General features: G+C 36.4%; 1 protein-coding gene across 8 annotated transcripts in view; it reads left to right on the top strand.

Moving 5' to 3' along the window:
* Window positions 1–20,692: 20,692 nt before the first annotated feature.
* Window positions 20,693–25,785, top strand: part of LOC102806084 (prominin-1-A-like) — a 69,765-nt gene continuing 64,672 nt past the window's right edge. For 7 of the 8 annotated variants that reach the window (XR_014930735.1, XR_014930736.1, XM_085504540.1 and 4 more), the window contains exons 1-2: window positions 20,693–20,821; window positions 20,927–21,406. Coding sequence is in view for 6 of the 8 variants with exons in the window: in XM_085504540.1 (XP_085360666.1) it covers window positions 21,139–21,406 (268 nt within the window). In the remaining 2 variants the exon portion in view is untranslated. Of the gene's footprint in view, window positions 20,822–20,864; window positions 21,407–25,785 lie in introns of those variants that run through there. The other variant, XM_085504541.1, reaches the window with a different exon arrangement.

Below are 25,785 nucleotides of genomic sequence, written 5' to 3'. Positions count from 1 at the left end.
ATCAGCTAATTATCATGCAAATTAGGTAATTAATATGCATGGATTTTTACCAAAACCTAATCAAATCTGCGCATTGGCCCAGAGCATCTATGCACCAAGTTTCACTAAAAACTGATGTATGGTTCTTGAGATATCAGTGGAACAGATGGACACACCCACGCACACACACACACACACACACACACACATACACACACACACACATACACACACTAACTGCAAAGACTCCCTTTTTGTGCTTCGCACACGGGAGTCAAAAAGATGTGTAGCACAATATCAACGACAGAGTGACTGTGGTTTCAGAGACATTCTTGTGTTGAACGTTCTGTGAATAGCGCCACCAGTGGCGAGCCAATAGATCTATAATACCTTCCACTCGTCACGGTTGTTTATGCCGAAATGCTCGACTATTTCGAAGGTTATTACAAACATAGACCTTGTCTTTTAAGGTATATGTTACAAACCATATAACGACTAACTCTGTTCGCATTGCTATGCCCAGAGTTATGTCTATAACGTGACATATCTATGCGCGGATGTAGTATCGTGAAACGGGTTAAAGAAACATTGGTCTGCATATTTATAGATTTTAACTGAAATGTGTGCAATCGATAAGTAAGTAATAGGTGCATGTAGCGTGAGCCAATAGAAATCATTCAGCCTGAGGGGGCGTACTCGAACTCATCATTTATACAGTGTTGCAACAAGTAAATAATTCATTCCATAAACGCAATTTTGTTATTTCAAATGAAATAGAAAATTGTCGAACAAAAAACTGTAAATTACCGAATGCAAAATATTGATCATAAACGTTAACTTGTGTTGTCTATAATTACACAATTCAGCGTAATGGAATGAAATAGGAATACCACCATTCATAAACAAAATTGTCAAATGATGAAATATGTAATTTATAAACAAAATGCATTTTTATGGAATTTATTTAAAAACAATTATTTGCAAATATTGCAATGTATGGATTGTCATGGTATACATCATACAATAGTTTCCGGACTCAATCGCAATACAAATGCAACTCCTGTATTCTACACACACAGCTTGAAAGTTCGACGATATGCAGTGGAGGATTTGCCGTCGTACCTCGTACACAGATACCCCACAATACAAAGGCGTCATTGTAAGAAGCGCCCTTTATAACACAAAATAATATATGATGTGATTTGGGAAAATTTTACACCAGAATTGCCAATAAAAAGCTCTACGCACAATGATATCCAATGCTACAAACAAGTTAACCCACCTAATCAATCGGCAGAAAAATCTGGAACAGTGAACTGGAACTATGTCATACGAGACAAAGGTTTATTTTCCACCACCGAAACAGATACCACGGATATTAAAGTTGGCAAAAAATACAATTCATCCCAGAGAAAGCACAGCAATAAATCGAACATTTAGAAACAACAGTATCTGAGAGAATGTTGTCATGAAGTGTCATGTAATTTTGGCAATAACTAACACACATCTTGATTGTTAGAAATATCCAGGTATGACTTTATATATCATATACCCATTTTAAATGTGCATCTTAATCTATGGAATGTTTCAAAGTTTCTTCCACATGCACTATTCGTGTAGTATATATGTTAATAGTATATAAATATTTTAATTATTCTGTCCAAATCAACACTATTCAAAATAAATCTAAATTCGTGTTGAATATAAAACAAATCTATTAAATCGGGAGTGGTTATGTCCCGGATACGTGTATATAGACATGACTAAACAGGACATTGCTTTGTCTTCTTTCTACATGAATCATAGGATATGACGTGCACATGTAATAACGCTTTTGTGTGTAACAGGTACATGTGGGATCAACGCGTCAAAGCTATTCAATCTACTCGATCGATATTATATTGCGAATTTCTCATACAGGGGACTCTAGTACGCAGTCGATTTGTGAAAGCCCTCGGGCCTAGAATAACCATGTGGTAAATGATGGCGAAACGAGAATGGGCAGTATCGATTTACCTATACTTAACGTGGTTGATGCTTGAATGATTTGTGTAACAAAACAAGCACAATAGATAAATAAATCAGAAAACCTGAGAGTCAATAATAACACGTACTCTGTGTCTGTTTATCGCATTTTGGACGCAACGCTGTGTCAACTAGTGCAACACAGTTTATTGTAATGGACGTCAATCAAATAGGACGGGACAAAACAAATGCCATCTCGTTTTACAATCCAAATTGTGAACAAACACATTGAATCCTGTCTCGACAAGTTTAGCGAGGGTGATATTTAAATACACGGCATCAAATAACAAATTGAACAATACATGTCAACAAAGAATTATTAGAACTAGAAAGAAATATAAGAGTTTAATTTTAAGTATCACTTCATTCGTGTTAAGATCTTATTGCTTTGATGTAACTTTGATGAAATTGTGTTGTCCAGACCTTACGGGTAGGAGGGTGTTCTTATTTTGAAAAATAAAAACCTCATGAAATACTTGAAAGTGAGCTATTTTTTTCAGTTACTGAATTCATTTGTACATTCCGTGTGTTGGATTGGTACTTAGACACACAAACTCATTTTCGGATTGTTTTGAACCATCATTTTTTTTCTGGACTTACAATCGGACGATATGACGTCAATCCCCGATATTACACAGAAGTTATTTATATCACCATTCATGGTTGATGTTTCTAATTACCAAGCAATTGTTGTTACAACATAAATATCGGTTCAGTTCTCTTCTCTTTGACCCAACACAATGATTTCTACTGGTCAGATAAAACCATGAGATATCGCACGTACTCCTTTATTGTTATTTGAATCAAGCGCAAACAATACGAAGTCGTCACGACATTATAATGCTGTACGTTATACAGGTATGCTCTGACGTCACCGTTTAGACTACCATGTGGACACAGATCAACAGTTTCCATAACACAGAAACTAAACAATGCTTTCAACACAAAAAGTAAATAAATTGCAGTTTTTGTGTTTTCAACTCAGACACAAAACATTAGTTTATTATTGTTAGCTACGTCTCTCTATAAATAGTGACTCATAATACTACAATACGACCAGGCAGACATATTGAAATTGTATTGGTATTAGCATTGACTCTTCGCTATAAGATTAATTATAATTACCAATATGTCACTTGTGTATTGTACCGACTATATTTGTTCTTAAACTCATCACACAATTTTTGTTGTTACTATTTCTCGAGTTCAGTTGTTTCTTTCCCCAAAAAAGACCCAGACCAAACACACTTCCTTTCGCTGAACATAAACGTTCTATCTAATATTGGAAGACGTTTTTTTTTCTATTTACGTTTCATTCAGATTGTATCTGTTATAAAGAGACATGGTTAAACAGCAATACCAATGCAAATCTTCCGTACAGTTTAGACAATGTCAACCCTCCTTACAGTTTAGACAATGTCAACCTTCCTTACAGTTTAGACAATGTCAACCTTCCTTACAGTTTAGACAATGTCAACCTTCCTTACAGTTTAGACAATGTCAACCCTCCTTACAGTTTAGACAATGTCAACCTTCCTTACAGTTTAGACAATGTCAACCTTCCTTACAGTTTAGACAATGTCAATCCTCCTTACAGTTTAGACAATGTCAACCCACCGTACAGTTTAGACAATGTCAACCTTCCTTACAGTTTAGACAATGTCAACCTTCCTTACAGTTTAGACAATGTCAACCCTCCGTACAGTTTAGACAATGTCAACCTTCCTTACAGTTTAGACAATGTCAACCTTCCTTACAGTTTAGACAATGTCAACCTTCCTTACAGTTTAGACAATGTCAACCCTCCTTACAGTTTAGACAATGTCAACCTTCCTTACAGTTTAGACAATGTCAACCTTCCTTACAGTTTAGACAATGTCAACCTTCCTTACAGTTTAGACAATGTCAACCTTCCTTACAGTTTAGACAATGTCAATCCTCCTTACAGTTTAGACAATGTCAACCTTCCTTACAGTTTAGACAATGTCAACCTTCCTTACAGTTTAGACAATGTCAATCCTCCTTACAGTTTAGACAATGTCAACCTTCCTTACAGTTTAGACAATGTCAACCTTCCTTACAGTTTAGACAATGTCAACCTTCCTTACAGTTTAGACAATGTCAATCCTCCTTACAGTTTAGACAATGACAGCCTTCCTTACAGTTTAGACAATGTCAACCTTCCTTACAGTTTAGACAATGTCAACCTTCCTTACAGTTTAGACAATGTCAACCCTCCTTACAGTTTAGACAATGTCAACCTTCCTTACAGTTTAGACAATGTCAACCCTCCTTACAGTTTAGACAATGTCAATCTTCCTTAGAGTTTTGACAATGTCAACCCTCCTTACAGTTTAGACAATGTCAACCCTCCTTACAGTTTAGACAATGTCAAACTTCCTTACAGTTTAGACAATTACAACCCTCCTTACAGTTTAGACAATGTCAACCCTCCTTAGAGTTTAGACAATGTCAAACTTCCTTACAGTTTAGACAATGTCAACCTTCCTTACAGTTTAGACAATGTCAACCTTCCTTACAGTTTAGACAATGTCAATCCTCCTTACAGTTTAGACAATGTCAACCCACCGTACAGTTTAGACAATGTCAACCTTCCTTACAGTTTAGACAATGTCAACCTTCCTTACAGTTTAGACAATGTCAACCTTCCTTACAGTTTAGACAATGTCAACCCTCATTACAGTTTAGACAATGTCAACCTTCCTTGAACTTAGACAATGACAGCCTTCCTTACAGTTTAGACAATGTCAACCTTCCTTACAGTTTAGACAATGTCAACCTTCCTTACAGTTTAGACAATGTCAACCTTCCTTGAACTTAGACAATGACAGCCTTCCATACAGTTTAGACAATGTCAACCTTCCTCACAGTTTAGACAATGTCAACCTTCCTTACAGTTTAGACAATGTCAACCTTCCTTACAGTTTAGACAATGTCAACCCTCCTTACAGTTTAGACAATGTAAACCCTCCTTACAGTTTAGACAATGTCAACCTTCCTTACAGTTTAGACAATGTCAACCTTCCTTACAGTTTAGACAATGTCAACCCTCCTTAGTGTTTAGACAATGTCAACCCTCCTTACAGTTTAGACAATTTCAACCCTCCTTACAGTTTAGACAATGTCAACCTTCCTTACAGTTTAGACAATGTCAACCTCCCTTACAGTTTAGACAATGTCAACCCTCCTTACAGTTTAGACAATGTCAACCTTCCTTACAGTTTAGACAATGTCAACCCTCCTTACAGTTTAGACAATGTCAATCTTCCTTAGAGTTTTGACAATGTCAACCCTCCTTACAGTTTAGACAATGTCAACCTTCCTTACAGTTTAGACAATTTCAGCCTTCCTTAGATTTTAGACAATGTCAAACTTCCTTAGATTTTAGACAATGTCAACCCTCCTTACAGTTTAGACAATTTCAACCTTCCTCAGATTTTAGACAATGTCAACCCTCCTTACAGTTTAGACAATTACAACCCTCCTTACAGTTTAGACAATGTCAACCCTCCTTAGAGTTTAGACAATGTCAAACTTCCTTACAGTTTAGACAATTACAATCCTCCTTACAGTTTAGACAATGTCAACCCTCCTTACAGTTTAGACAATGTCAACCTTCCTTACAGTTTAGACAATGTCAAACTTCCTTACAGTTTAGACAATTACAACCCTCCTTACAGTTTAGACAATGTCAACCCTCCTTAGAGTTTAGACAATGTCAAACTTCCTTACAGTTTAGACAATGTCAACCCTCCTTACAGTTTAGACAATGTCAACCTTCCTTACAGTTTAGACGATGTCAAACTTCCTTACAGTTTAGACAATGTAAACCCTCCTTACAGTTTAGACAATGTCAACCTTCCTTAGTGTTTAGACAATGTCAGCCTTCCTTACAGTTTAGACAATGTAAACCCTCCTTACAGTTTAGACAATGTCAACCTTCCTTAGTGTTTAGACAATGTCAACCCACCGTACAGTTTAGACAATGTCAACCTTCCTTACAGTTTAGACAATGTCAAACTTCCTTACAGTTTAGACAATGTAAACCCTCCTTACAGTTTAGACAATGTCAACCTTCCTTACAGTTTAGACAATGTCAATCTTCCTTACAGTTTAGACAATATCAATCCTCCTTGGAGTTTAGACAATGTCAACCCTCCTTACAGTTTAGACAATATCAACCTTCCTTAGTGTTTAGACAATGTCAACCCACCGTACAGTTTAGACAATGTCAACCTTCCTTACAGTTTAGACAATGTCAACCTTCCTTACAGTTTAGACAATGTCAACCCTTCTTGGAGTTTAGACAATGTCAACCCTCCTTACAGATTAGACAATATCAGCCTTCCTTAGAGTTTAGACAATTTCAACCTTCCTTAGAGTTTAGATTATGTCAACCTTCCTTACAGTTTAGACAATGTCAATCTTGCTTAGAGTTTAGACAATTTCAACCTTCCTTACACTTTAGACAATGTCAACCTTCCTTACAGTTTAGACAATGTCAACCTTCCTTACAGTTTAGACAATGTCAACCTTCCTTACAGTTTAGACAATACCAGTCTTCCTTAGTGTTTAGACAATTTCAACCTTCCTTGGAGTTTAGACAATGTCAGCCTTCCTTACAGTTTAGACAATTTCAACCCTCCTTACACTTTAGACAATGTCAACCTTCCTTACAGTTTAGACAATACCAGTCTTCCTTAGTGTTTAGACAATTTCAACCTTCCTTGGAGTTTAGACAATGTCAGCCTTCCTTACAGTTTAGACAATGTCAACCTTCCTTACAGTTTAGACAATGTCAACCTTCCTTGCAGTTTAGACAATGTCAACCTTCCTTACAGTTTAGACAATGATAGCCTTCCTTACAGTTTAGACAATTTCAACCTTCCTTACAGTTTAGACAATGTCAACCCTCCTTACAGTTTAGACAATGTCAACCTTCCTTACAGTTTAGACAATGTCAACCTTCCTTGCAGTTTAGACAATGTCAACCTTCCTTACAGTTTAGATAATGTCAACCTTCCTTGAACTTAGACAATGACAGCCTTCCTTACAGTTTAGACAATGTCAACCTTCCTTACAGTTTAGACAATGTCAACCTTCCTCACAGTTTAGACAATGTCAACCTTCCTTACAGTTTAGACAATGTCAACCTTCCTTACAGTTTAGACAATGTCAACCCTCCTTACAGTTTAGACAATGTAAACCCTCCTTACAGTTTAGACAATGTCAACCTTCCTTACAGTTTAGACAATGTCAACCTTCCCTACAGTTTAGACAATGTCAACCCTCCTTACAGTTTAGACAATGTAAACCCTCCTTACAGTTTAGACAATGTCAACCTTCCATACAGTTTAGACAATGTCAACCTTCCTCACAGTTTAGACAATGTCAACCTTCCTTACAGTTTAGACAATTTCAACCCTCCTTACAGTTTAGACAATGTCAACCTTCCTTACAGTTTAGACAATGTCAACCTTCCTTACAGTTTAGACAATGTCAACCCTCCTTACAGTTTAGACAATGTCAACCTTCCTTACAGTTTAGACAATGTCAACCCTCCTTACAGTTTAGACAATGTCAATCTTCCTTAGAGTTTTGACAATGTCAACCCTCCTTACAGTTTAGACAATGTCAACCCTCCTTACAGTTTAGACAATGTCAAACTTCCTTACAGTTTAGACAATTACAACCCTCCTTACAGTTTAGACAATGTCAACCCTCCTTAGAGTTTAGACAATGTCAAACTTCCTTACAGTTTAGACAATGTCAACCCTTCTTACAGTTTAGACAATGTCAACCTTCCTTACAGTTTAGACAATTTCAACCTTCCTTAGATTTTAGACAATGTCAACCCTCCTTACAGTTTAGACAATTACAACCCTCCTTACAGTTTAGACAATGTCAACCCTCCTTAGAGTTTAGACAATGTCAAACTTCCTTACAGTTTAGACAATTACAATCCTCCTTACAGTTTAGACAATGTCAACCCTCCTTACAGATTAGACAATGTCAACCTTCCTTACAGTTTAGACAATGTCAAACTTCCTTACAGTTTAGACAATTACAACCCTCCTTACAGTTTAGACAATGTCAACCCTCCTTAGAGTTTAGACAATGTCAAACTTCCTTACAGTTTAGACAATGTGAACCCTCCTTACAGTTTAGACAATGTCAACCTTCCTTACAGTTTAGACGATGTCAAACTTCCTTACAGTTTAGACAATGTAAACCCTCCTTACAGTTTAGACAATGTCAACCTTCCTTAGTGTTTAGACAATGTCAGCCTTCCTTACAGTTTAGACAATGTAAACCCTCCTTACAGTTTAGACAATGTCAACCTTCCTTAGTGTTTAGACAATGTCAACCCACCGTACAGTTTAGACAATGTCAACCTTCCTTACAGTTTAGACAATGTCAAACTTCCTTACAGTTTAGACAATGTAAACCCTCCTTACAGTTTAGACAATGTCAACCTTCCTTACAGTTTAGACAATGTCAACCTTCCTTACAGTTTAGACAATGTCAATCCTCCTTGGAGTTTAGACAATGTCAACCCTCCTTACAGTTTAGACAATATCAACCTTCCTTAGTGTTTAGACAATGTCAACCCACCGTACAGTTTAGACAATGTCAACCTTCCTTACAGTTTAGACAATGTCAACCTTCCTTACAGTTTAGACAATGTCAACCCTTCTTGGAGTTTAGACAATGTCAACCCTCCTTACAGATTAGACAATATCAGCCTTCCTTAGAGTTTAGACAATTTCAACCTTCCTTACAGTTTAGATTATGTCAACCTTCCTTACAGTTTAGACAATGTCAATCTTGCTTAGAGTTTAGACAATTTCAACCTTCCTTACACTTTAGCCAATGTCAACCTCCCTTACAGTTTAGACAATGTCAATCTTCCTTACAGTTTAGACAATGTCAACCTTCCTTACAGTTTAGACAATACCAGTCTTCCTTAGTGTTTAGACAATTTCAACCTTCCTTGGAGTTTAGACAATGTCAGCCTTCCTTACAGTTTAGACAATGTCAACCTTCCTTACAGTTTAGACAATTTCAACCTTCCTTACAGTTTAGACAATGATAGCCTTCCTTACAGTTTAGACAATGTCATCCCTCCTTACAGTTTAGACAATGTCAACCTTCCTTACAGTTTAGACAATTTCAACCTTCCTTACAGTTTAGACAATGTCAAACTTCCTTACAGTTTAGACAATGTCAACCTTCCTTACAGTTTAGACAATGTCAACCTTCCTTACAGTTTAGACAATGTCAACCTTCCTTACAGTTTAGACAATGTCATCCTTCCTTACAGTTTAGACAATTTCAACCTTCCTTACAGTTTAGACAATGTCAAACTTCCTTACAGTTTAGACAATGTAAACCTTCCTTAGTGTTTAGACAATGTCAACCTTCCTTACAGTTTAGACAATGTCAACCCTCCTTACAGTTTAGACAATGTCAACCCTCCTTACAGTTTAGACAATGTCAACCTTCCTTACAGTTTAGACAATGTCAACCCTCCTTACAGTTTAGACAATGTCAACCTTCCTTACAGTTTAGACAATGTCAACCTTCCTTACAGTTTAGACAATGTCAACCATCCTTAGTGTTTAGACAATGTCAACCCTCCTTACAGTTTAGACAATGTCAACCCTCCTTACAGTTTAGACAATGTCAACCTTCCTTAGAGATTTGACAATGTCAACCCTCCTTACAGTTTAGACAATGTCATCCTTCCTTACAGTTTAGACAATGTCAACCTTCCTTACAGTTTAGACAATGTCAACCTTCCTTACAGTTTAGACAATTTCAACCTTCCTTACAGTTTAGACAATGTCAAACTTCCTTACAGTTTAGACAATGTAAACCTTCCTTAGTGTTTAGACAATGTCAACCTTCCTTACAGTTTAGACAATGTCAACCTTCCTTACAGTTTAGACAATGTCAACCCTCCTTACAGTTTAGACAATGTCAACCTTCCTTACAGTTTAGACAATGTCAACCCTCCTTACAGTTTAGACAATGTCAACCTTCCTTACAGTTTAGACAATGTAAACCTTCCTTACAGTTTAGACAATGTCAACCCTCCTTAGTGTTTAGACAATGTCAACCCTCCTTACAGTTTAGACAATGTCAACCCTCCTTACAGTTTAGACAATGTCAACCTTCCTTAGAGATTTGACAATGTCAACCCTCCTTACAGTTTAGACAATGTCATCCTTCCTTACAGTTTAGACAATTTCAACCTTCCTTAGAGTTTTGACAATGTCAAACTTCCTTACAGTTTAGACAATTACAACCCTCCTTACAGTTTAGACAATGTCAACCCTCCTTACAGTTTAGACAATGTCAACCTTCCTTACAGTTTAGACAATGTCAAACTTCCTTACAGTTTAGACAATGTCAACCTTCCTTACAGTTTAGACAATGTCAACCTTCCTTACAGTTTAGACAATGTCAACCTTCCTTACAGTTTAGACAATGTCAACCCTCCTTACAGTTTAGACAATGTCAACCTTCCTTACAGTTTAGACAATGTCAATCCTCCTTACAGTTTAGACAATGTCAACCTTCCTTACAGTTTAGACAATGTCAACCTTCCTTACAGTTTAGACAATGTCAACCTTCCTTACAGTTTAGACAATGTCAACCTTCCTTACAGTTTAGACAATGTCAACCTTCCTTACAGTTTAGACAATGTCAACCCTCCTTACAGTTTAGACAATGTCAACCTTCCTTACAGTTTAGACAATGTCAATCCTCCTTACAGTTTAGACAATGTCAACCTTCCTTACAGTTTAGACAATGTCAACCTTCCTTACAGTTTAGACAATGTCAATCCTCCTTACAGTTTAGACAATGTCAACCTTCCTTACAGTTTAGACAATGTCAACCTTCCTTACAGTTTAGACAATGTAAACCCTCCTTACACTATAGACAATGTCAACCTACCTTAGAGTTTAGACAATGTCAACCTTCCTTAGTGTTTAGACAATGTCAACCTTCCTTAGTGTTTAGACAATGTCAACCTTCCTTACAGTTTAGACAATGTCAACCCTCCTTACAGTTTAGACAATGTCAGCCTTCCTTACAGTTTTGACAATGTAAAACTTCCTTACAGTTTAGACAATGTCAACCCTCCTTAGAGTTTTGACAATGTCAAACTTCCTTAGATTTTAGACAATGTCAACCCTCCTTACAGTTTAGACAATTTCAACCTTCCTTACAGTTTAGACAATGTCAAACTTCCTTACAGTTTAGACAATGTAAACCTTCCTTAGTGTTTAGACAATGTCAACCTTCCTTACAGTTTAGACAATGTCAACCCTCCTTACAGTTTAGACAATGTCAACCCTCCTTACAGTTTAGACAATGTCAACCTTCCTTACAGTTTAGACAATGTCAACCCTCCTTACAGTTTAGACAATGTCAACCTTCCTTACAGTTTAGACAATGTCAACCTTCCTTACAGTTTAGACAATGTCAACCCTCCTTAGTGTTTAGACAATGTCAACCCTCCTTACAGTTTAGACAATGTCAACCCTCCTTACAGTTTAGACAATGTCAACCTTCCTTAGAGATTTGACAATGTCAACCCTCCTTACAGTTTAGACAATGTCATCCTTCCTTACAGTTTAGACAATGTCAACCTTCCTTACAGTTTAGACAATGTCAACCTTCCTTACAGTTTAGACAATTTCAACCTTCCTTACAGTTTAGACAATGTCAAACTTCCTTACAGTTTAGACAATGTAAACCTTCCTTAGTGTTTAGACAATGTCAACCTTCCTTACAGTTTAGACAATGTCAACCTTCCTTACAGTTTAGACAATGTCAACCCTCCTTACAGTTTAGACAATGTCAACCTTCCTTACAGTTTAGACAATGTCAACCCTCCTTACAGTTTAGACAATGTCAACCTTCCTTACAGTTTAGACAATGTCAACCTTCCTTACAGTTTAGACAATGTCAACCCTCCTTAGTGTTTAGACAATGTCAACCCTCCTTACAGTTTAGACAATGTCAACCCTCCTTACAGTTTAGACAATGTCAACCTTCCTTAGAGATTTGACAATGTCAACCCTCCTTACAGTTTAGACAATGTCATCCTTCCTTACAGTTTAGACAATTTCAACCTTCCTTAGAGTTTTGACAATGTCAAACTTCCTTACAGTTTAGACAATTACAACCCTCCTTACAGTTTAGACAATGTCAACCCTCCTTACAGTTTAGACAATGTCAACCTTCCTTACAGTTTAGACAATGTCAAACTTCCTTACAGTTTAGACAATGTCAACCTTCCTTACAGTTTAGACAATGTCAACCTTCCTTACAGTTTAGACAATGTCAACCTTCCTTACAGTTTAGACAATGTCAACCGTCCTTACAGTTTAGACAATGTCAACCTTCCTTACAGTTTAGACAATGTCAATCCTCCTTACAGTTTAGACAATGTCAACCTTCCTTACAGTTTAGACAATGTCAACCTTCCTTACAGTTTAGACAATGTCAACCTTCCTTACAGTTTAGACAATGTCAACCTTCCTTACAGTTTAGACAATGTCAACCTTCCTTACAGTTTAGACAATGTCAACCCTCCTTACAGTTTAGACAATGTCAACCTTCCTTACAGTTTAGACAATGTCAATCCTCCTTACAGTTTAGACAATGTCAACCTTCCTTACAGTTTAGACAATGTCAACCTTCCTTACAGTTTAGACAATGTCAATCCTCCTTACAGTTTAGACAATGTCAACCTTCCTTACAGTTTAGACAATGTCAACCTTCCTTACAGTTTAGACAATGTAAACCCTCCTTACACTATAGACAATGTCAACCTACCTTAGAGTTTAGACAATGTCAACCTTCCTTAGTGTTTAGACAATGTCAACCTTCCTTAGTGTTTAGACAATGTCAACCTTCCTTACAGTTTAGACAATGTCAACCCTCCTTACAGTTTAGACAATGTCAGCCTTCCTTACAGTTTTGACAATGTAAAACTTCCTTACAGTTTAGACAATGTCAACCCTCCTTAGAGTTTTGACAATGTCAAACTTCCTTAGATTTTAGACAATGTCAACCCTCCTTACAGTTTAGACAATTTCAACCTTCCTTAGAGTTTTGACAATGTCAAACTTCCTTACAGTTTAGACAATGTAAACCTTCCTTACAGTTTAGACAATGTAAACCCTCCTTACAGTTTAGACAATGTTAACCCTCCTTACAGTTTGGACAATGTCAATCCTCCTTACAGTTTAGACAATGTCAACCTTCCTTACAGTTTAGACAATGTCCACCCTCCTTACAGTTTAGACAATGTCAACCCTCCTTACAGTTTAGACAATGTAAACCTACCTTAGAGTTTAAACAATGTCAACCTTCCTTAGAGTTTTGACAATGTCAAACTTCCTTACAGTTTAGACAATGTCAACCTTCCTCACAGTTTAGACAATGTCAACCCTCCTTAGAGTCTAGACAATGTCAACCTTCCTCACAGTTTAGACAATGTCAACCCTCCTCACAGTTTAGACAATGTCAATCCTCCTTACAGTTTAGACAATGTCAACCTTCCTTAGAGTTTAGACAATGTCAACCTTCCTCACAGTTTAGACAATGTCAACCCTCCTTACAGTTTAGACAATGTCAACCTTCCTTACAGTTTAGACAATGTCAACCTTCCTTGGAGTTTAGACAATGTCAACCCTCCTTACAGTTTAGACTATGTCAACCTTACTTACAGTTTAGACAATGTCAACCTTCCTTACAGTTTAGACAATGTCAACCTTCCTTGGAGTTTAGACAATGTCAACCCTCCTTACAGTTTAGACTATGTCAACCTTACTTACAGTTTAGACAATGTCAACCTTCCTTACAGTTTAGACAATGTCAACCTTCCTTGGAGTTTAGACAATGTCAACCCTCCTTACAGTTTAGACTATGTCAACTTTACTTACAGTTTAGACAATGTCAACCTTCTTTACAGTTTAGACAATGTCAACCTTCCTTAGTGTTTAGACAATGTCAGCCTTCCTTACAGTTTAGACAATGTAAACCCTCCTTACAGTTTAGACAATGTCAACCCTCCTTACAGTTTAGACAATGTCAACCTTCCTTACAGTTTAGACAATGTCAACCCTCCTTACAGTTTAGACAATGTCAACCTTCCTTACAGTTTAGACAATGTCAACCTTCCTTACAGTTTAGACAATGTCAACCCTCCTTACAGTTTAGACAATGTCAACCTTCCTTACAGTTTAGACAATGTCAATCCTCCTTACAGTTTAGACAATGTCAACCTTCCTTACAGTTTAGACAATGTCAACCTTCCTTACAGTTTAGACAATGTCAACCTTCCTTACAGTTTAGACAATGTCAACCTTCCTTACAGTTTAGACAATGTCAACCTTCCTTACAGTTTAGACAATGTCAACCCTCCTTACAGTTTAGACAATGTCAACCTTCCTTACAGTTTAGACAATGTCAATCCTCCTTACAGTTTAGACAATGTCAACCTTCCTTACAGTTTAGACAATGTCAACCTTCCTTACAGTTTAGACAATGTCAATCCTCCTTACAGTTTAGACAATGTCAACCTTCCTTACAGTTTAGACAATGTCAACCTTCCTTACAGTTTAGACAATGTAAACCCTCCTTACACTATAGACAATGTCAACCTACCTTAGAGTTTAGACAATGTCAACCTTCCTTAGTGTTTAGACAATGTCAACCTTCCTTAGTGTTTAGACAATGTCAACCTTCCTTACAGTTTAGACAATGTCAACCCTCCTTACAGTTTAGACAATGTCAGCCTTCCTTACAGTTTTGACAATGTAAAACTTCCTTACAGTTTAGACAATGTCAACCCTCCTTAGAGTTTTGACAATGTCAAACTTCCTTAGATTTTAGACAATGTCAACCCTCCTTACAGTTTAGACAATTTCAACCTTCCTTACAGTTTAGACAATGTCAAACTTCCTTACAGTTTAGACAATGTAAACCTTCCTTAGTGTTTAGACAATGTCAACCTTCCTTACAGTTTAGACAATGTCAACCCTCCTTACAGTTTAGACAATGTCAACCCTCCTTACAGTTTAGACAATGTCAACCTTCCTTACAGTTTAGACAATGTCAACCCTCCTTACAGTTTAGACAATGTCAACCTTCCTTACAGTTTAGACAATGTCAACCTTCCTTACAGTTTAGACAATGTCAACCCTCCTTAGTGTTTAGACAATGTCAACCCTCCTTACAGTTTAGACAATGTCAACCCTCCTTACAGTTTAGACAATGTCAACCTTCCTTAGAGATTTGACAATGTCAACCCTCCTTACAGTTTAGACAATGTCATCCTTCCTTACAGTTTAGACAATGTCAACCTTCCTTACAGTTTAGACAATGTCAACCTTCCTTACAGTTTAGACAATTTCAACCTTCCTTACAGTTTAGACAATGTCAAACTTCCTTACAGTTTAGACAATGTAAACCTTCCTTAGTGTTTAGACAATGTCAACCTTCCTTACAGTTTAGACAATGTCAACCTTCCTTACAGTTTAGACAATGTCAACCCTCCTTACAGTTTAGACAATGTCAACCTTCCTTACAGTTTAGACAATGTCAACCCTCCTTACAGTTTAGACAATGTCAACCTTCCTTACAGTTTAGACAATGTCAACCTTCCTTACAGTTTAGACAATGTCAACCCTCCTTAGTGTTTAGACAATGTCAACCCTCCTTACAGTTTAGACAATGTCAACCCTCCTTACAGTTTAGACAATGTCAACCTTCCTTAGAGATTTGACAATGTCAACCCTCCTTACAGTTTAGACAATGTCATCCTTCCTTACAGTTTAGACAATTTCAACCTTCCTTAGAGTTTTGACAATGTCAAACTTCCTTACAGTTTAGACAATTACAACCCTCCTTACAGTTTAGACAATGTCAACCCTCCTTACAGTTTAGACAATGTCAACCTTCCTTACAGTTTAGACAATGTCAAACTTCCTTACAGTTTAGACAATGTCAACCTTCCTTACAGTTTAGACAATGTCAACCTTCCTTACAGTTTAGACAATGTCAACCTTCCTTACAGTTTAGACAATGTCAACCCTCCTTACAGTTTAGACAATGTCAACCTTCCTTACAGTTTAGACAATGTCAATCCTCCTTACAGTTTAGACAATGTCAACCTTCCTTACAGTTTAGACAATGTCAACCTTCCTTACAGTTTAGACAATGTCAACCTTCCTTACAGTTTAGACAATGTCAACCTTCCTTACAGTTTAGACAATGTCAACCTTCCTTACAGTTTAGACAATGTCAACCCTCCTTACAGTTTAGACAATGTCAACCTTCCTTACAGTTTAGACAATGTCAATCCTCCTTACAGTTTAGACAATGTCAACCTTCCTTACAGTTTAGACAATGTCAACCTTCCTTACAGTTTAGACAATGTCAATCCTCCTTACAGTTTAGACAATGTCAACCTTCCTTACAGTTTAGACAATGTCAACCTTCCTTACAGTTTAGACAATGTAAACCCTCCTTACACTATAGACAATGTCAACCTACCTTAGAGTTTAGACAATGTCAACCTTCCTTAGTGTTTAGACAATGTCAACCTTCCTTAGTGTTTAGACAATGTCAACCTTCCTTACAGTTTAGACAATGTCAACCCTCCTTACAGTTTAGACAATGTCAGCCTTCCTTACAGTTTTGACAATGTAAAACTTCCTTACAGTTTAGACAATGTCAACCCTCCTTAGAGTTTTGACAATGTCAAACTTCCTTAGATTTTAGACAATGTCAACCCTCCTTACAGTTTAGACAATTTCAACCTTCCTTAGAGTTTTGACAATGTCAAACTTCCTTACAGTTTAGACAATGTAAACCTTCCTTACAGTTTAGACAATGTAAACCCTCCTTACAGTTTAGAAAATGTTAACCCTTCTTACAGTTTGGACAATGTCAATCCTCCTTACAGTTTAGACAATGTCAACCTTCCTTACAGTTTAGACAATGTCCACCCTCCTTACAGTTTAGACAATGTCAACCCTCCTTACAGTTTAGACAATGTAAACCTACCTTAGAGTTTAAACAATGTCAACCTTCCTTAGAGTTTTGACAATGTCAAACTTCCTTACAGTTTAGACAATGTCAACCTTCCTCACAGTTTAGACAATGTCAACCCTCCTTAGAGTCTAGACAATGTCAACCTTCCTCACAGTTTAGACAATGTCAACCCTCCTCACAGTTTAGACAATGTCAATCCTCCTTACAGTTTAGACAATGTCAACCTTCCTTAGAGTTTAGACAATGTCAACCTTCCTCACAGTTTAGACAATGTCAACCCTCCTTACAGTTTAGACAATGTCAACCTTCCTTACAGTTTAGACAATGTCAACCTTCCTTGGAGTTTAGACAATGTCAACCCTCCTTACAGTTTAGACTATGTCAACCTTACTTACAGTTTAGACAATGTCAACCTTCCTTACAGTTTAGACAATGTCAACCTTCCTTGGAGTTTAGACAATGTCAACCCTCCTTACAGTTTAGACTATGTCAACCTTACTTACAGTTTAGACAATGTCAACCTTCCTTACAGTTTAGACAATGTCAACCTTCCTTGGAGTTTAGACAATGTCAACCCTCCTTACAGTTTAGACTATGTCAACTTTACTTACAGTTTAGACAATGTCAACCTTCTTTACAGTTTAGACAATGTCAACCTTCCTTAGTGTTTAGACAATGTCAGCCTTCCTTACAGTTTAGACAATGTAAACCCTCCTTACAGTTTAGACAATGTCAACCCTCCTTACAGTTTAGACAATGTCAACCTTCCTTACAGTTTAGACAATGTCAACCCTCCTTACAGTTTAGACAATGTCAACCTTCCTTACAGTTTAGACAATGTCAACCTTCCTTAGATTTTAGACAATGTCAACCCTCCTTACAGTTTAGACAATTTCAACCTTCCTTAGAGTTTTGACAATGTCAAACTTCCTTACAGTTTAGACAATTACAACCCTCCTTACAGTTTAGACAATGTAAACCTTCCTTACAGTTTAGACAATGTCAACCTTCCTTGGAGTTTAGACAATGTCAACCGTCCTTACAGTTTAGACTATGTCAACCTTACTTACAGTTTAGACAATGTCAACCTTCCATACAGTTTAGACAATGTCAACCTTCCTTGGAGTTTAGACAATGTCAACCCTCCTTACAGTTTAGACAATGTAAACCTTCCTTACAGTTTAGACAATGTCAACCTTCCTTGGAGTTTAGACAATGTCAACCGTCCTTACAGTTTAGACTATGTCAACCTTACTTACAGTTTAGACAATGTCAACCTTCCTTACAGTTTAGACAATGTCAACCCTCCTTACAGTTTAGACAATGTAAACCTTCCTTACAGTTTAGACAATGTCAACCTTCCTTGGAGTTTAGACAATGTCAACCGTCCTTACAGTTTAGACAATGTCAACCGTCCTTACAGTTTAGACAATGTCAACCTTACTTAGAGTTTAGACAATGTCAACCGTCCTTACAGTTTAGACAATGTCAACCTTACTTAGAGTTTAGACAATGTCAACCTGTAATGATACAGATGATAAATAATGATAGAAATAAACATCATAAAGTAGGCAATCACATATCATATGTTGTTTATATCTTCCACCAGACAAATCATTGATTAATATTTCAAAGTTAAAAAAAATACATTTTAAAATTATTTCCAAAGGAAATATAATAATTAGAGTGAAAGGCAAAGAGCTGGGGCTTTGCTTATAAACGTCATTCAAACTCGAATATTAAATAGTGATTGGCTCTAGAGCAATATATTGCCCACGTCCGTATTAATTTTTATTTCTAAAACGTTCATAACGACCAGTCTGAGAGCTTTATGCTCTTTACAAACACATTTACTGTGTGTTTTCTGTGATTCTAACACTTCAGTGGCGGATCCAGAGGGGGACTGGGGCATGCCCCCCTCCCAAACGCATGACGATTCATATGATCTGGATTACGCATAGCTTCTCTGCGATTTACGCTCCGTATATCTTAAGCGAAGCTTGGATCCCCCCCCCCCAATACATTTTGCCGGATCCGCCACTGTAACGCTGGGATATGTTTATTAGAAACAGTGAATGAATTTTAATAGATGTTGAATTGTTCAGTTACGAAAACATCGAGTTACAAAAAAGACAAAAAAAAATGTTTAAAAAAACGAGGCCAACGTTTGTGAAACCACGCCCAAATTATAACACGATGTTCAATTAACAGTAACTTCGAGGCCTTACTGGCAACATAGATTAGTGTTTTTGTTGAACGCCAGTCGTGTTCAGGTCACACCAAGTACGGGCTAAAATAATAAGGTCTATGATTTAAGCTAATGTCATATGTTTGCATATCGGCTAGACCCAGTAGCGTTCGCGAGAAAACATTGGTTAGCACGGGATAACGAACGCCCAAACTTACTTAATACACAGAGGCGGTGGCAGCTTTTTTTGACTGTAGGGGCGAAGATTTTATGTGAATGTCAACAAACCGAGCGCCGAAGGCGCGACCTTTCTTTGGGGTCCGGGAAAATTTTTAAATCTAGACACTCTGAAACGCTGTTTCCTGCATTTTGGGGAGCAAATTTTGATGATATACTTAGGTATATTTCTCTTACGTTGGGCCGCACTGTGTGCATTTCTACCAATATTTGCGGTGGGTTTTAGTGATTAATATAGATGAGTGTTTTACCTTATTTTATTTACCTATTTTTCATGGGGCGACCGCCCCCACTGCCCCCACGGTGCTGCCGCCATTACACAAATTTTCGGTGATTACCCAGAGCAGTAACCAGGAAGGTATGCATGTTAGTTCTACAGTTATAAAACAATACCAAAGCAAATTCAGAAAGTACTAGTACAGAATAACAGGAGTCAGTTCATTTTTTTTTTGTCGCGAGAACCATGTCCCTACTAGATATGCTCGCATTGATTTTCATGTCAGAAATTGCATACCGAAAAGAGTTATGAATAAAAAGCCTTTTTTTTTTTTCAAACGAACATTGAACACATCGGCGTTTTGGCGCTTAGCCCGAGATACGCGATCGTACACATTTCGTTAGCCCATGCTATGGAACTGGATCGGATCTTAAAGGGGAACCTTCAGTACAGTTTTACGGGAAATAAAAAAGGGCTTTTTACAATTTACAAGAAAAAAAGACGTTTTTACAGTTTACAGTGAAAATTGAATTTTGCAGACTCGGTCCTAAAAACTGATCTGATTTAAGTCGTACTTTCTTAGCAGGGGCTAACGTTTTCGAACTTCAATTAATCACCAACATTCGACCAATAATTATGACGTATGAAGTATGCCTTGTTGGATTTGTGAACTTGAGAAGTTAGGTTCATTACATTATGGACCTTGTAATAGGCTGAGCGCCTACGATTACACACCTACATATATTGGTGGGGAATATGCAACAACTACTTGTATATATTCTGAAACTATCAGATTATATCAGACATCATGCACCACTTCAATCAAATATATTCCCAGCCAAGCATTACGTGAAAAATCATATACAGATAATGATATTGGTGATGCACGACATTCTGAAATCGATAAACTAGTACACCCCTATCGAACAATGGTATAGACCATTATAACGTTTCAAGGCATCAGACTCATTTACTCCGTGTGCGCGTTGAAAGTGACGTGCCTTTTTAAACAAGATAGTGTCGTTCAAGGACAAACTGTATCACAACTGTACCATAACCTTGAGTTACCCGACGTGAGTAAAACCGCTTTCGGCTTACATGCAGTCAAACGTTGTTATTATAAATTTATAGTATAACACCCATTAGCAACCATAACAACTGATTATTTTCTTGAACAGATACTTCACAGATTTTACAGTGTTGCAACCATATGACCCAGCGGTTCAAGACTTCGATATTTGGAAATATCGGAAATCACCGTACAGTGCCGTGGTGGTGATTTAGAGTTAGTGATTTGTGGGCGAGAGTGGTTGTATATACACACAATCAATCACTGGTGTTTTTTACACTAAAAAGCTTTTTATTTAAACTGTATTTTACTAAATCCAACATGGAGTCGTATACGTCGTTGGTTCACAGTATGTTACTGTTAGCAGTACTAATCGCTTTCGCGGAATCGCCGACATGGGCGCAGACCACAGATGCGCCAATTTCGGAAAATATCAACAACGATGGTAATATAACTTGGGCAGATTTGCCAGCGGGGAAACCTTATGTGTCACCTTCTGAATACGACGAAGGCGACCCTCCACTCCCGGGAATATGGAATTTAATGTACGGGTTTCTCGATACTATTGCGCCAAGACACATAGATTACGGTAAGATCTCACCATCAATATATAGACTTATCACATAAACACCATAGACCTCTATGATAAACACTGATGTTTATATTTGTAATGACAACATTACACGGCCACAGCTACGCCCCCAGTACGTATCGTCGTTCGATCGTCGCTTGAATTTAAAGAGTCGCGACGCACAGGATCATGCAGTGGCAGTTGCCGAAAACATTTGACCAAATGCGAAATATATCATCCTTGAAGTAATTTTTTTTAATAAGAAATAATTCTCCATTCAGACAAATTTGTAGATGGTGATGGTGATAAATACCTATCACATGATTACAGAACCCCATGCGATCTTCAAACACTGAATACGGTTGTTCACCTGCACGCATCCACTCAGATACAAATATAATAGAGAAAACAGTGAACGTAAAGTTAATTTTAGTCCCAATTTTATTAATTTAATCTGTATACAGGCAGCTATTAAATACATGTAAGAACAATACATCAAGTAGAATAAATGAAAGCAGTCCGGTCATTGGTGATCAGGAATGGTGAAAGTAGCTCTCATACACACCTACATTTCCATATTTGCATTGCAAACATTTTTCACATCAATAGTACATCCAAGTCATAATAATATGAAATATAAAGAGAGATGTCTAACTTAAAGATAATCAAAATTTTTTACCAGCCACCTGTTGAATATATTGTTCACATGCCCCTTCACTAGAAGACAACTTTTCACGCTATTTCATTAATTACCAGGTAGTCTTTCTTTATCTGTACAGTTAATGTTGTTAAGGTAGAGATGCAGGTTTGTGGGCACTTGGAGTGACATTTTTTTTTTTTTACTTTTTATTATCCAAACAGTCTTGGCTAAAGACTGTTAACATTTTGTAGAATTGTGAATAGTGGAACATACTCAAAAAACGATTTTAAAATATAGATAACAGGTGCAAACATTCTCTCTTTTGAATGCTTAGCAAGATTTAGCAAGGCTGTACATAAATAATAAAAAAGAAACATGGTGAAAAAAAGAAATGACAGGATCTCCATAATATGCACTGTATTTAACTTTTAACAAAACGATAATGCATTTAAATTTGGAACTGTTGCAGCCATTTTAATTATGAGCATTAGCAAACTTCTTAGCAAATTACTTCTATATTGGAACAAATGTTTATTCAGTTCAATGTTTTTTCCTAGGCTGGTTGCAGGGCGGGGTTTGGGTGGGGTGGAGTGGGGTGTGTATGGTGATGTCACAATGGAAAAATTACTTGTAAGTGTGTCTACAACAGTTATGTTACTTCTACTACCACCAATGACTAAGACAAATTACAAGGATAGGGAGACATTTTACATGTCATGTATTCTGTAAAATGGTTAAAACCAACTACAGGTAGACCTTGCTCACTGAAAAGTAAATTCAACATCAAATGTATTGTGAATGAATCTAAAATATATCATGATAATTCATAACATTTATATCTTCTTTCTGTGATATGCCATGTAACATTGCAAATATTTAAAATGCACTGCTTATGGTGTAATCACAGTATACAAACACTCTTTTTTTTATGTGCACATATTTTGGCACATATGACAGTAACAATATTTAGTGTCAAAATCTGTTATTATTCACTTTAGTATCAATCAACAGTACGTGAACTTTTTTGATTCACTGTCAATCTGTTTTTGGAGAACAAACGGTAAAATAATACAAATAAAATGCTATTTTTATGCGGTTTCTATAGACAACAATAAAAATACATTTCCACTTTAAAAATCTACTAAAATATTGCCATTTTTTAATACTTCCAGACATCAAAAAGTACCTTGTAAGACACTGTACATCTTTTTCGGCCCTTATATCACCGAGCAAAATTTTGAGCTATATTGGTTCCCTAGGAAACAATGATAAATGCCCTAAAACAGACAAAACATGCTATAGATTGTCTTTCTCGAAATCAAGTTTGGTGACCCCATATTTTTATCCCATTTTTTCATCTTTGTGACATGAAATATCAAATACCAGTATGTAAAAATGAAAAACCCTGCAAAAAGTATTTTTCTCTTGCTTAGTTTTTAGCTTCATTTATTGTTTAAGATGCTATTAACTATATTTTCACTTCCCACCATCAAAAAAAAAAATCCTGTAAATTTCCCTTTAGGATTTGTTTTCTTCAAACACAGTTTTTTTTTCTTTCAAATTCGCAACCGGTACATAGCCTCCCAACCCCAAATACATGTCACATCATTGACATGAATTGATTAGTAATTACTTAATTAATGTCTTCTATTGGTTAATGTAATTTCCCAATGTGCTCCTTTAATTCAATTGTATAATAACATGAATTATGTTTGTTTGTTTGTTGCCTAGCAATGCAGAATCAGTGACATACGTCATCATAGCACCATGTTGAATAGATGTTTGTAGGTCACATCACCAAAGTGAATAACCTTCATTTATATCAAAGCAAAAAAATCTCATTTTATTAGAAATTCTAATCAAGTCATAGTTTTCTACAATTAAAAAAGCCATAATTGCCCAATTTTATTTAATTAAGTGTCTATTCACAAAGGGAAACAGCAAAAATTAAAATGAATTGACAGTATAAATATGAAGGCCCCTATAATTTTTCCATATTTTGGATATATGGAAAAAGTGAATATATAGGTTTTATATTTAAATAGCAAATACTGTGGAATACTTTATTTTCGCTAGAATAAATTTTCGCTGAAAAGGCTTTTTGGGCGTTTTGTATGGAATTTATTTTCACTGATTTTTGATGAGTTTTATGTGAAATATAGGAAAAAAAGTATATTCGCTAGATTTTATTTTCCACAGAATCATTCCTTCAGCGAAAATAGCGAAAATAAAGTATTCTACAGTAAATAAACAAAAAAACCCAGAGTTTTCAATATGGGACCTTATGCAGTGTATGTTTTTGATCCACTTTGAAGGCATGTCTGTGTTTTCTTTGCTTAGATCATAGAGGTAAAAAACGAAACCTCCATGCTTAGATATACTTCAAGGCCAAACATCTTGAGGTGTAACACTGCATTCAGGTGGGGACATGGCCTTTTAAACCCTTTTGTTCCACTCCTTTCATTGAGGCTACAAACTTGACAATAGACCAAGGTGATTTATAGGTTTGTATGGATGAATTGAACTTCAACCTTCTTGACTGAGGAACTAATAATAATAATAATAATAACTTTATTGCATCCTTAGAAATACAATGTTTCTATCAGTTAATAGCACTAAAGATTAGTTGTGATAACTACTACTACAAAAAGAAAGTTAGTTGTTAATATGATCAGTTTAGGCTCAAGCAATTCTGTATTTATATTTATAACAATTAAAAATATATGACTGCATGTAGAGAGAATGTGCAAATGAAAACCCATGTGAAACTATGAAAATTTGCTTTAGTTTATCAAACTAGTTACTGTTCCAGTAGTATTTTGAGGTGCCATGGAATTCATTCCCACCTGAATACCACAGGTCAATACAACTCACAATGAACATTTGTTGTGACATTCACCCCTCCCTTTAAGAAAACAGAGCAATTGAATGATAGCTAGGTACATAAGAGTTCTTGTACTTTCCAAAGATGAATGCTACTACCGTAATACAGTAGCAAATGGAAAAAATTAAATGATTTTTTTTATATACATTGTAGTAATAATTAACATTTGAAATTATACAGTCTAAACATAGCAAATGTATATCACAAAATAATGAGACTTAAAAGTTTTATTTATTATCTTAGGAGTGATGTACTATGTATATATGACAGTCATGACATGCTGGTACCTGCAAATCCTGTTAATACTAGTACTTCATTTATTGTGGTGTTGAAGGTATGGGGATTCAGTCGAGTGGAATGTCATGTAGATTCCATAGTGTGTTATGTTCCGAGATGTATTAATAGCATTATACAACAAATATATATAGTGAGTGTGTACTCATAGTGTGATGTTTGCATAAATCTGAATAGACTTTTGCTTCTTTTTAATATTCTATATAGACATTTCAATTAACTTTTCAAAATGTCTGATAACTCCTGGCTAAGCAGACAGTTTCTTGGTCTGTCTTTTGTGCAAAGGTCCCGCTGCAGTTTTATTTGCACAAAGGACAAATGGATTTACTGTTGGTATGAGTCTTGTTGTACTTGCATTATGTGGCAGAAGGTATCTTACATAAAAAAGTATTGTGACATTATAAAGGCAGTTTTATGTGAATGACGTCGACTTGTCAGAATGGTTGAATTGTATGTATACCATAGATTGATGGCCATTAAATTGAACAAAGAATAATATGCATTGTGATGCATGATGTAACTAAACAATGCATTAAAGTTGGTTGCTATAACGATACCATAATGACAATACATTGTAAA

This window comes from Saccoglossus kowalevskii, chromosome 10 (assembly GCF_978046115.1).
Source record: "Saccoglossus kowalevskii chromosome 10, keSacKowa6.1, whole genome shotgun sequence".
In the NCBI taxonomy this organism is placed as follows: Eukaryota; Metazoa; Hemichordata; class Enteropneusta; family Harrimaniidae; genus Saccoglossus; species Saccoglossus kowalevskii.
The sequence above is the reverse complement of the archived record's forward strand: the minus strand, read 5'-3'. Positions and strand labels throughout refer to the sequence as shown.